Below are 12,111 nucleotides of genomic sequence, written 5' to 3'. Positions count from 1 at the left end.
ACTGCTGCTCACTCACTGACCTGTTTACCCAATGCACTCCAGACACATACTTATTATTGTCATTCATAATGTAATTCACTTATGAAGGGAATTATCTGCATTTTTCATGATTATCTGCATTTCAGTTGATGCTATGACTGTAGCAACTGCACCTTTATGAAAGTGCCCTCCCGGGCAGTGCATGCTAGCTTTAGAGTAGCAGGGTCCAATCCACTGGAATGTAACAAATCCTTCAGCCCCTCAGCATAAATCTCATACATAGACATCGATAGAGTCCGGGTTGCAGTGACCTGTAAATTTTGCAATTTTGATTTACCTAGAAGAAGAAAAGGAAACAAAATATGTTAGTAACAAAATGATGCATCCAACTAATTTTGGTGAAGGGTGGGCCCAATTTATTGCTTGAAAAACTGGCATGAAAATGCAAAATCTGCACCGCAATACTTTTACCCACTGCAGTCTCAACCGGCAAAGGCTGTCCTGTTAGATTTTAAATGTCTTTTTATCAAATGAATTGCCCTACATGCTTTGAATAACTTCCGCCAGGCGTGCAACCCTGTGAGATCTCTGCTCTCCACTTGCCCTGGTCTTGTGGTTTTTTTATTTATTTATTTAATGAGATACAGCATGAAATAAGCTCAACCAACCCTTTGAGCTGCTCTGCCCAGCAATCCCCCAATTTAATCCTAACCTAATCACAGGATAATTGGTCAATTAACCTACCTACTGTGGGAGGAAACCGGAGCACCCGGAGGAAACTCATGCAGTCACGGGGAGAACGTACGAACTCCTTACTGGCAGTGTCGGGAATTGAACCCAGGTCGCCAGTACTGTAAAGCATTGTGCTAACCACTACGCTACCGTGCCACCCTGGATTACTCTACCACTGGATATCATGCTTTCATCCCATCATACAACACATAAATGGGCTCTTCGGGCAATAATATCCATGGATATTGGGATTCCTCCGGGTGCAGTCTCCTCACACATTCCAAAGACATACGGATTAGGGTTAGTAAATTGTGAGCTTCGGAAGCATGGCGACACTTACAACCTGCCCCCAGCACATCCTTGGACTGTGTTGGTCATTGACGCAAATGTCACATTTAACCATATAACCATATAACAATTACAACGCGGAAACAGGCCATCTCGGCCCTTCGAGTCCGTGCCGAATGCTTACCTCTCACCTAGTCCCACCGACCTGCACTCAACCCATAACCCTTCACTGTATGTTCCAATGTTTTGATGTACAAATAAAGCTAATCTTCAATCTTTATTTTTAAATTTTCAGATACAAGAGAGGTGTTAGAAAGGTACATGAATATGCAGGATTGGAGGGACATCGACCATCGCAGACAGAAGACATTAGTTTAATTAGCTTAATTAGTTCAGCAAACATTGTGTGTGGATTAGTCTGTTCCTGTTCTACATTTCGTTCCCCTGAAGCTTTGGAATTCCCTCAAGCCCTTTGACTTCACTCCAGGAGAAGATTCTCCTTAAAACTTGCATCTTTGAGGAAGCTTCTCATCATCTCTCCTGACATCTAATCTTATGCAGTTTGACTTCAATTTTTGTTTGATGATAACCAATGAAGCAAGTTGGCATGCCCTACTACATTACAGGTGCTATACAAAGGCAAGTCACACTCATGTAAATTTTTGCTACATTTAATGGCCTGGTTCTCGCCAAGTGTCTGACAGAACCCTGCAACTCACCAAAGATGTAATCAATCGTTAGGGGGATGATTGCAAATCGGTCATTCTTTTCTCCAATCAATGTGTATGACTTCCCGGAGTTGGATTCACCAAATACGGCAACACAGGCGTTCATTCCTTCCGTGAACACATTGAGCAGGGGCTCCACAGTCCTGCTGAATACCTCCCGAGTGGAGACCCTCTGGTCAAAGACCTCCTGGAAACTAGAGGATGGAAAACAACCCACTGTGAGGCTGACGAGATGACTCCTGTGTGGCAATGCCCATTGGTCACAGCTGGTAACTTGGGGGGGGGGGAGGTACAGTCAGGGAAATGGGAGAGGACCTCCAAGGGAATGTTAGCTCCAAGCTTGTAGAGCAGAGCTGTTGAGAAGACTGGGAGTTAAGAGTACTCCCTGACACCAAGGTAAAGCTGAGAGGCGCAGGGTCACTTTTCCCTTAACTAGCAAGGGACAAGGTCAACGGGTAGCCAAGGACAAAAGCCTACAAAAAGTAGTGGATACAGCCCAGTCCCTCACAGAAAAAGCCCTTCCAGCCACTGAGCACACCTACAAGGAGTGCAGCCACAATAAAGCAGCATCCATCATAAAGGACCCCCACCTCTCAGACCCTGCTCTACTCTCGCTGGTGCCATCAGGAAGGAAGTACAGGAGCCTCAGGACCCACACCACCAGGTTCAGGAAGTTATTACCCCTCAACATGCAGGCTCTTGAATCAGAGGGGATAACTTCACTCACCCCATTCCTGAACTATTCCCACAACCTACAGACTTTCTTTTTTTTCCATGTGCCTGCGTGCGTGTGCATGTGTCCGTGTCTGTGCGTGTGTCCGTGGTGATGTCTTTTTCATGGCTTTTTTTTATAAGGCGCGGAGCGAGAGAGAGAGACTGTGTGGCATGCCACTCCTCACACAGGCGTTTTCGCAGTATTTTTCCCTTTATTTTACGAGGTCGAGTTACGATCTCGACACTCAACCCAGCACGGATGGAAAGCGTACTCGGGAGCGGACCTGACTGGTTTCGAACCCGGGAACCTCCGCTCCCGGGTCCGGCGCTGATTTCATTGCACCACCAGCCGAACCTATAGACTTCCAAGGACTCTTACTTTCATATTCTCAATACTTATTGTTTATTTATTTATTATTATTATTGTTTTTTTCTTTTTTGTATTTGCACAGTTTGTTGTCTTTTGCACATTGGTTGGTTGCTCATTTTTGTTGTGTGTGCTTTTTCATTAATTCTATTGCGTTTCTTTGTAGTTGCTATGAAAGCCCACAAGAAAATGAATCTCAGGTGATGTACAGTATACGTGCTTTGATAATAAATTTACTCTGAACTTTGATGCTAAGGTCAGGATAAAGGCTGGTGAGAATGACAAGGTTTATTCCGTATAAAATACTCCAGGATTAAAACAGAAATGTGTCGAGAAGTTTTCTTTTATTTATTCTCTGGATGGCTTAATGTCCATTGTTAATATTGCCCCTTAACTGAATGGCTTTTAGTGAGCAGTTCAGAGAACAGTGAAAAATTAATCACATTGCCATGGTGTGGGCTAACTTACAGACCAGCCAAGGCAATGGTAGCAGATTTCCTTCTAAGAAAGGCCATAAAGCCAAATGATGCTTTTTTCTAACAACATAGTTATAGCTTTGAGTTTATGAACATAAATTAGCAGATACTGTGGTGGGATTTGAACTCCTGTCTCTAAACCTTTGTATCTAACCCTGTAATATTTGCTCCTTAATGCACAAGTCTGGAATTCCCACTGAAATCAGTGACATTGTAGTTGTGGCAGGTCAATGTGCTTTTCTTGGTGAAATATTTATATCTTTAATTTCTTGACACCTTAGTTTGGCCATTAGAAGTGTGGAGAAAATGCTCTTTCTTGGCCCTCAGTATACCTGCAGGATGCTCCTCCTAAGGCTGTGTAGATGGTCTTGCCTTCCGATGAGATCTGCAGACTGTGGCCTTGTTCTGGTCTGCGGGCTGGTCGGATCCGGCCCACCACTTCAATATTCATTCTGTAGCCTATAAAGAGTCAGAGATTGGTGCTTGTAAAACATGTCCTCTGAATGGAAGGATGGAGGTTACATAGATCATCTGCTGTTCATTGCCACTCCATTATGTCAGTACTGCAGGGAACCATTCTCTCAGTGCAGTGAACAGGTCATTCAAGACATTCAATGCCTTTAATTGTTTGCCCTCCCCCACCAACTTTTTTCTTTTTCCCCTTTATCTCTTTTTCTCATCCTAATCTCATCCCTTCTCTTCTCCTCTCCCACCCTTATGACCTGCCCAACAGCTCCCTGCACACCCCAGGTTCCCCTCTTCCTTCCCTTTACCCCTCGGTCCGCTGTCCTCTTCTGTTAGATTCCTGAGTAACACACACAAAATGCAGGAGGAACTCAGCCGGACCAAGTCAGGCAGAAGCTATGGAAAGGAAAGGAATTAAAGCTCGACGTTTCAGGTTGAGACCCTTCATCTCCAACCTCCCTCCACCCGCCATCCACCTTCTCATTCTGGCTTCTGCCACCCTCCTTTCCAGACCTAATTGGGTCCTGGTGAAAGATCTTGGACCAGAACGTTGACTTCTTATTCTTCCCCATAGGTGCTGCCTGACCGGTTGAGTTCTTCCAACATTTTCTCAGAGCTGCTCAACATTTCCCTCACATTCCTATCTTTCCTTGGCACAGATCCTGGATGCTGCCATCCAAGACTGCAAACCCAACCAAAATGCCCTGTACACAAAACTCAGTTCTAACTGTGAAGCAGAATTTCTGTTGAGAAGGAGAGCCAGCATAAAATGTACAAGGCATTCCACTGGAGTATGCAGTGTCTGAGGAGTATGAATGCTATTCCACTCTACCTCCCCTCCCAAGCCATTCCCCCTCCCCCAGCCACTTCATTACAGGCTGCATTTTGTGGTAGCACTGTGGCCAAGTTACTGGATTGGAATCCAGAGACCCAGTACATTGCCTACTGTGCCAGCAGAGGACATCTCCCTATCCCTACTCTCATCTCTGGAGCATCTGGACAGTAAAAGTGCCTACATCGGACTATTGTCTATTGACTACAGCTCTACCTTAGTACTATAATCAAAAGCAAACTCACCACCTAACTCTAGGTCCTAAAAGTCTCTGCAATTAGATCCCTGACTTCTTGACCAACAGACCACAATCAGTAAGGACAGGCAGAAAAACATCCATCACAGTTATCCTCAACACTGATGCTACATAAGGTTGCGTTCTCCGAACCCTGCTGTACTCTCCCTACTCCTGATTGTGTGGACGTGTTCTGCTTTCTCTCCACAGATGAAATAGTGGGCCATTTTGCAAATAACAAGGAGTATGGGAAGGAGGCAGAGAACTTAGTAACATGGTGTCATGGCATTCGCCTTCATGTCAGTAAAATAGAAGGGATAGTCATTGACTTCAGAAGGGGGCTGGTTGCAGCGCACATGCTCTTGTCTACATTAATAGTGTGGGTTGAAAGAGTTGAGAGTTTTAAACTCCTAGGAGTCAACATCACCAATAGTCTGTCCTAGTCCAATCACGTAGACATCATAGTCAATACCTCTACTTCCTCAGAAGGCTAAAGAAATTTGGCCTATCAACTCTTCCCAATTTTTACTGATGTAGCATCGAAAGCATTCTATCTGGATGTGTAACGACTTGGTTTGATGGCTCTGTGCCTGCACTTTCTGGAATTCAGAAGAATGGTGGTGGGGGGGGGATCTCATTGAAGCCTATTAAATGTTAAAAGGCCTCAATAGAATGGATGTGGAGAGGATGTTTCCTATGGTGGGGGAGTACAAGACCAGAGGACACAGCCTCAGAATAGAGGGACGCCCATTAAGAACAGAGATGAGGAGGAATTTCTTTAGCCAGAAGGTGGTGAATCTGTGGTATTCTTTGCCACAAATGGCTATGGAGGTCAAGTCATTGGTTATATTTAAGACAAATCTTGATAGGTTCTTGATTAGACAGGGCATGAAGGGACATGGGGTCAAGACAGGAGACTGGGGCTGAGAGGGAAATGGATCAGCCACGGTGAAATGGCAGAGCAGGCTCGATGGGCCGAAGGGCCTAATTCTGCTCCTATATCTGATGAATTTATAGTCTTATTGTACAGCAACTGCTTGACACATGACCAGAAGAAATTGGAGAGAGTTGTGAATGCAGCTTAGGGCCTTGTGGAAACCACTCTCTCCTCCACAGATCCTGCCTACACTTCTCACTGCTTCAGTGAAGCAGCCAGCATAATCAAAGACCCTACCCACCCTAGACATTCTCTCTTCTCCCCGCCTCCATTGGGAAGAAGATACAAAAACCTGAAAACACGTATCAGCAGGTTAAAGGACAGCTTCTACCCCACTGTTACACAACTATTAAATGGTCCCCTAGAACAATAAGATGGACTCCTGGCCTCATAACCTACCTCATTACTTGGTTTACCTGCACTGGACTTTCTCTGTAACTTTTACACTTCATTCTGCATTGTTACTGTTTTACCTTGTTCTACCACAATGCACTGTTTAATGATTGGATCTGTATGAACAATATGCAGGACTTTTACCAAAAATCCAGGGAAGGCTCCACCAGTTTGTAAAATAACAAAGGTAACTCCTTTATTGAAAAAGAGAGAGAGAGACACTGAAAACAGAACATCAGAGACTTGTTCACTCTACCTCTGTCATGAGGAAATTATTGGAAGCTATTATTAAAGATGTTCTAGCAGGGAACTAAGAAAACTTACAGATAATCAAGTAAAGCAAACATGGTTTTGTGAAAAGCCAAATTTATTTGACTAACTTACAGAGTTCTTTACTGAAGTAAAGTGATGTGGATAGAGGGGGAGCACTCGATTTGCTATACTTCGATTTATAGAAGGCATTTGATGAAGTGCTGCATCACAAGCTGGGGAGGAAAATCAAAACTCATGATTTTGGAGGAAACGGGAAAAGGAGAAAGGCCAGGTGGAGAGCAGGAAATGGAAGGGATCAATCAGTCTTTATCTAGTGCTTTGTGCTGACATCCCAATTTTTTTTCCTACAATTTCTGAGTGCACTGAAGTTATGCTTATGAAATTTGCTGACAATACAAACTGGAAAGGTAGGTTGTACTAGGGGACCTAAAGTAATGGCTGAAAAATACATTAAGTGAGTTGCCAATGATAGACAAATAGACCACTAGGTGACCATTTTGGGAGGGAAAATACAAAGGAAACATATCAGCTGAATGATGAAAGACTATAGATCTCTCAGATGCAGAGAGATCTAGCTGTCCTAGAACATGGGTCACCAAAAGCTCATGTGTAGCTAAGACAAGCAAATAGGAAGGTTAACAGAAGGTTATTGTTTATTGCAAGGGAAACGGAATGCAAAAATAGGTCATGCTCAGTTATACAGGGCTTTATATTGTGTACAATACCGATCTCATTATTTAAGGAAGAAAGCAGTTCAGGGAATGATTATAAAACCAATATCTGTGCAGATTCCAAACAAGAGAAAACTTGCAGATGCTGGAAATCCATGCAACACGCACAAAATGCTGGAGGTACTCAGCAGGCCAGGCAGCATCTATGGAAAAAAGTACAGTCAAAGTTTTAGCCCAAAACGCTGACTGTTTACTCTTTTCCATAGATACTGCCTGGCCTCCTGAATTCCTCCAGCATTTTGTGTGTGGTCCTGTGCTGATTGCTTTACAAGGAAAGGTTGGATAGCCTGAAACTGTGTTCACTGAGGTTGACAGGAGCGAGGGCGAATTCAATTCTAACATAGAGAGTCCTGAGAGATCTCAACAGTGTGGATGTGGTGATGATATTTCCTCTTGGGTGAGAATCACTGTTTCAAATTCATGAATCATCTACTCAAAGACAGAGATGGGGTGAAATTGTTTCCTCTCAGAGAGTCTCAAATCTTCCTGAAAGGGCTGTAGAAGCAGATCTGCTCAATCCCGTTAGGGCTACAGAGAGTGAGGGACTGGGCCAGTTCCACTGCAGAGCGTGAGAAGCTGACCAGGTCCATCGCGGGTATGGCTCTCCCCACCATCAAGGACATCTACAAGAGGTGATGTCTCAGGGAAGCGACACCCATCACCAGAGACTCCAACCATCCAAGCCATGCCTTTACACCATTGCTGCCATCAGGCAGGAGTACAGGAGACTGAAGACTTACTCTTCAAGATTCAGCAAAAGCTTCTTCCCCGCTATTGTTGAGTTCTTCAGCCAACGTGACCTTAGGCTCAACTTGCACTAGTGTCACTATGTTTAGTTTTGTTTGTCATCTGTTATGTATAATTAGGTTAAATTAAGCTTATTTATAAGGGTCAGAGCCAGCTCTACTTCCTGAGAAGACTGAGGTCCTTTAACATCTGCCAGAGTATGCTGAGGATGTTCTATGAGTCTGTGGTGACCAGTGCAATCATGTTTGCTGTTGTGTGCTGGGGCAGCAGGCCGAGGGTAGCAGACACCAACAGAATCAACCAACTCATTCGTAAGGCCAGTGATGTTGTGGGGATGGAACTGGACTCTCTGACGGTGGTGACTGAAAAGAGGATGCTGTCCAAGTTGCATGCCATCTTGGACAATGTCTCCCATCCACTACATAATGTACTGGGTGGGCACAGGAGTACATTCAGCCAGAGACTCATTCCACCGAGATGCAACACAGAGCGTCATAGGAAGTCATTCCTGCCTGTGGCCATCAAACTTTACGACTCCTCCCTTGGAGGGTCAGACACCCTGAGCCAATAGGCTGGTCCTGGACATATTTCCTGGCATAATTTACATATTACTATTTAACTATTTATGGTTTTATTTATGGTGCAACTGTAACGAAAACCAATTTCCCCCAGGGTCAATAAAGTATGACTATGACTATGACTATGACTATGACTATATTTGACCTTTACAATATCTTTAATGATATATGTTGCTGCTGCATGAAGCTAATTTCCACGCCATTTATACCCCGGGTACATATGCCCATGACAACAAGCCTGATCTCGAGTTCATGATAAACCAAGAGTGACAAATTGCAGCATTCAGACAGGAATGTGGAGCTGAGGTCACAGTCACATAGGCCATCATTTTATTGATTGGTGGCTTGAGGAGTCCTTATTTGAACCACAAATTCATAATTTGCTTGTCATTGAGGATGGGCAATAAATGCTGGTGTTTGCATGACATGCCATGAACAAACAGGGAGAATATTGAGGCCATTCTCATGGCAAACTGAAGAACTCGGCACAAACCAAAAGCAAAAATTTTACCTCCAACAACAACTCTCTTTGACAACACACTGTCCACTGTGTATGACTAAGATTTAATACAAATATATCCTTACCTTTAAGCCCTAAACATTCCACTGTTTGCAGAAGTTTCAAGTTGTTGTCTCTTATTCTCTGGCTTTCTGTCACTGCAATGTGTAAAATGTGTTCTGCTGTTCCCCTGGCAACACGGGAAGAGAGAGAGAGAGTGCACCACCTCCTGATCTCAGAGGAAGAAATCCAGCCCAGTCCAATTACTGCAGGTTTAGCTGCTCACTGACGCCCTCTAGTCAGGATGATCCATAATCCCAACTGGAAGAGAAAAATCGATGGAAATTACGGGGGAAAGAAACACTTCCAGAGAAGTAGTTAACTTGATTTCAGCCTGTGACTTAACTCTCTGGCCCTGATGTCTCTGCCCAGCAATTCTGTTCAAATTGAGGAAGCAGAAATTACTCATGGAGTAACTTAATAAACTGAGTTAGCAATCTAAAATACAACAGGTTGAAGCACTTGTTTCTCAACTGATGAAGAATTTATATAGTATTATACTTTACATACATTAAATTCTGATCAATCAAATCCAAGTTATAAATAAGTGCTATTTGTTTATAAATAAATAATTATTTACAACAAGACTTCAGAAAAATGCACCCCAAATGCTTGAAGAACTCAGCAGGTCAGGCAACATCAATAGAGACGCAGTATATTATTCTGAAACATCCTGACTGAGTTCCTACAGCATTGTGTGTGTGTGTGAGAGTGTGTTACAGTGGCAGGAATTGAACTTGGGTCGCTGATACTGTAAACCGTTGTGCTAACAACTATACCTCTGCCCCACTCTGATTTGATTGTCTCTGAATATAAGGAACTTTCACCTATTTTCAACCTGCCCTTCTGACTTTGAGAACATACAGCCATCTCATTATCTACCAAAGACCGCCAGGGAATGTTGGGAGCTAATCCACAACAATGCACTGCAGGAGAGTGCAAGTTAGAAACATTGAAAACCTACAGCACAAAACAGGCCCTTCAGCCCATAATGCTGTGCCGAACGTGTACTTACTTTAGAAATTACCGAGGGTTACCCATAGCCCTCTATTTTTCTAAGCTCCATGTACCTATATAGGACCCTGGTCAGACCCCACTTGGAGTACTGTGCTCAATTCTGGTCGCCTCACTACAGGAAGGACATGGAAACCATAGAAAGGGTGCAGAAGAGATTTACAAGGATGTTGCCTGGATTGGGGAGCATGCCTTATGAGAATAGGTTGAGTGAACTTGGCCTCTTCTCCTTGGAGTGACGGAGGATGAGAGGTAACCTGATAGAGGTGTATAAGATAATGAGAGTCATTGATCGTGTGGATAGTCAGAGGCTTTTTCCCAGAGCTGAAATAGCTAACACAAGAGGGCACAGTTTTAAAGTGCTTGGAAGTAGGTACTGAGGAGATGTCAGGGGTAAGTTTTTTACGCAAAGAGTGGTGGGTGTGTGGAATGGGCTGCTGGTGATGGTGGTGGAGGCGGATACGATAGGGTTTTTTAAGAGACTCGTTGGATGGATACATGGAGCTTAGAAAAATAGAGGTTTATGGGTAGGCCTAGATAGTTCTAGGGTAAGGACATGTTCGGCACAGCTTTGTGGGCCAAAGGGCCTGTATTGTGCTGTAGGTTTTCTATATTTCTATGTTCTATGTTCTACCTGTCCAGGAGTCTCTTAAAGGATCTTATCGTATCCACCTCCACCACCGTCACCGGCAGCCCATTCCACGCACTCACCACTCCCTGTGTAAAAAACCTACCCCTGACGTCTCCTCTGTACCTGCTTCCAAGCACCATAAAACTGTGTCCTCTCGTGTTAGCCACTTCAGCCCTGACTATCCACACGATCAATGCCTCTCATCATCTTATACACCTCTATCAGGTCACCTCTCATCCTCCATCGCTCCAAGGAGAAAAGGCTGAGTTTACTTAACCTATTCTCATAAGGCATGCTCCCCAATCCAGACAACATCCTTGTAAATCTCCTCTGCACCCTTTCTATGGTTTCCACATCCTTCCTGTAGTGAGGCGACAAGAACTGAGCACAGTACTCCAAGTGGGGTCTGACCAAGGTCCTATATAACTGTAACATTACCTCTGGGCTCTTAAACCCAATCCCACGATTGCTGAAGGCCAATGCACCGTATGCTTTCCTAACCACAGAATTAACCTGCGCAGCAGCTTTGAATGTCCTGTGGACTCAAACCCCAAGATCCCTCTGATCCTCCACACTGCCAAGAGTCTTACCATTAATACTATATTCTGCCATCATATTTGACCTACCAAAATGAACCACTTCACACTTATCTGGGTTGAACTCCATCTGCCACGTCTCAGCCCAGTTTTGCATCCTAGCAAAGTTGACAAGAATGATTGCTGGACTGATGGGCTTGCAGGGAATAACTGAGCAGAACGATATTATCGTCAGTGCCAGGGATTGGTCACTTAAGAACGTCTTCTCTTAGAGATTTGCACATCTTTGGAATTCTCTCTCCCAGAGCGTGTGTTGGGCTATAAACTGTATCCAAATCTAGGAGAAGTTTTTCAACTGCCAGTGAAATCTCAGTTACGGTGTTCAGACTGACCTTTCAGTAAACTCAAGGAGTCACAAAGCTTCCTGCTGCAACTTTTCTCCTCTCCTGTCACATCCCTTCTTCTTCTGCCCTATGTCGTTTCGACCTATCACCTCCCAGTTTCTTACTTCATGCCCCTCCCCCACCCATCGGGCTTCACCTATCATCTTTCAGCCTGTTCTCCTTCCCCTCTCTCCACCTTCCTGTTCCGGCTGCTCTCCCCTTCCTTTCCAGTCCTGACCGACCCAAAATATCCAATGTTTATTCCTCTCCTTAGATGCTACCTGACCCGCAGAGTTCCTCCAGCAACTAGTCTGTGTTACACTGGATTTCCAGGATCAGCAGAATATCTTGAGTTTATATTGCTCCTGTATCTAGTTCTTATGTGCCTGATTTCTACCAGAGTGAAACTCACTGAGGGAAAACATTGTGTTACACTGCATGGAAAATTTGGCACTGGGCATCCTATTTACATTTAATGTATTTAGCCATGCAGAAAATCCAAAACAATATCAA

General features: G+C 44.1%; 1 protein-coding gene across 4 annotated transcripts in view; it reads right to left on the bottom strand.

Moving 5' to 3' along the window:
* Positions 1-11,679, bottom strand: part of ccdc78 (coiled-coil domain containing 78) — a 99,748-nt gene extending 88,069 nt beyond the window's left edge. For all 4 annotated transcript variants that reach the window (XM_072269555.1, XM_072269556.1, XM_072269558.1 and 1 more), the window contains exons 1-5: positions 11,608-11,679; positions 9,061-9,295; positions 3,617-3,743; positions 1,719-1,921; positions 153-316 (exon numbers count right to left, since the gene is read on the bottom strand). In XM_072269555.1, the coding sequence (XP_072125656.1) occupies positions 153-316; positions 1,719-1,921; positions 3,617-3,735 (486 nt within the window). In that variant the 5' untranslated portion in view covers positions 3,736-3,743; positions 9,061-9,295; positions 11,608-11,679. The remainder of the gene's footprint in view (positions 1-152; positions 317-1,718; positions 1,922-3,616; positions 3,744-9,060; positions 9,296-11,607) is intronic.
* Positions 11,680-12,111: the final 432 nt, after the last annotated feature.

Source organism: Mobula birostris, chromosome 9 (genome assembly GCF_030028105.1).
Source record: "Mobula birostris isolate sMobBir1 chromosome 9, sMobBir1.hap1, whole genome shotgun sequence".
NCBI classification, from domain to species: domain Eukaryota; kingdom Metazoa; phylum Chordata; class Chondrichthyes; order Myliobatiformes; family Myliobatidae; genus Mobula; species Mobula birostris.
This window is presented reverse-complemented; position numbering and strand designations above follow the sequence as displayed.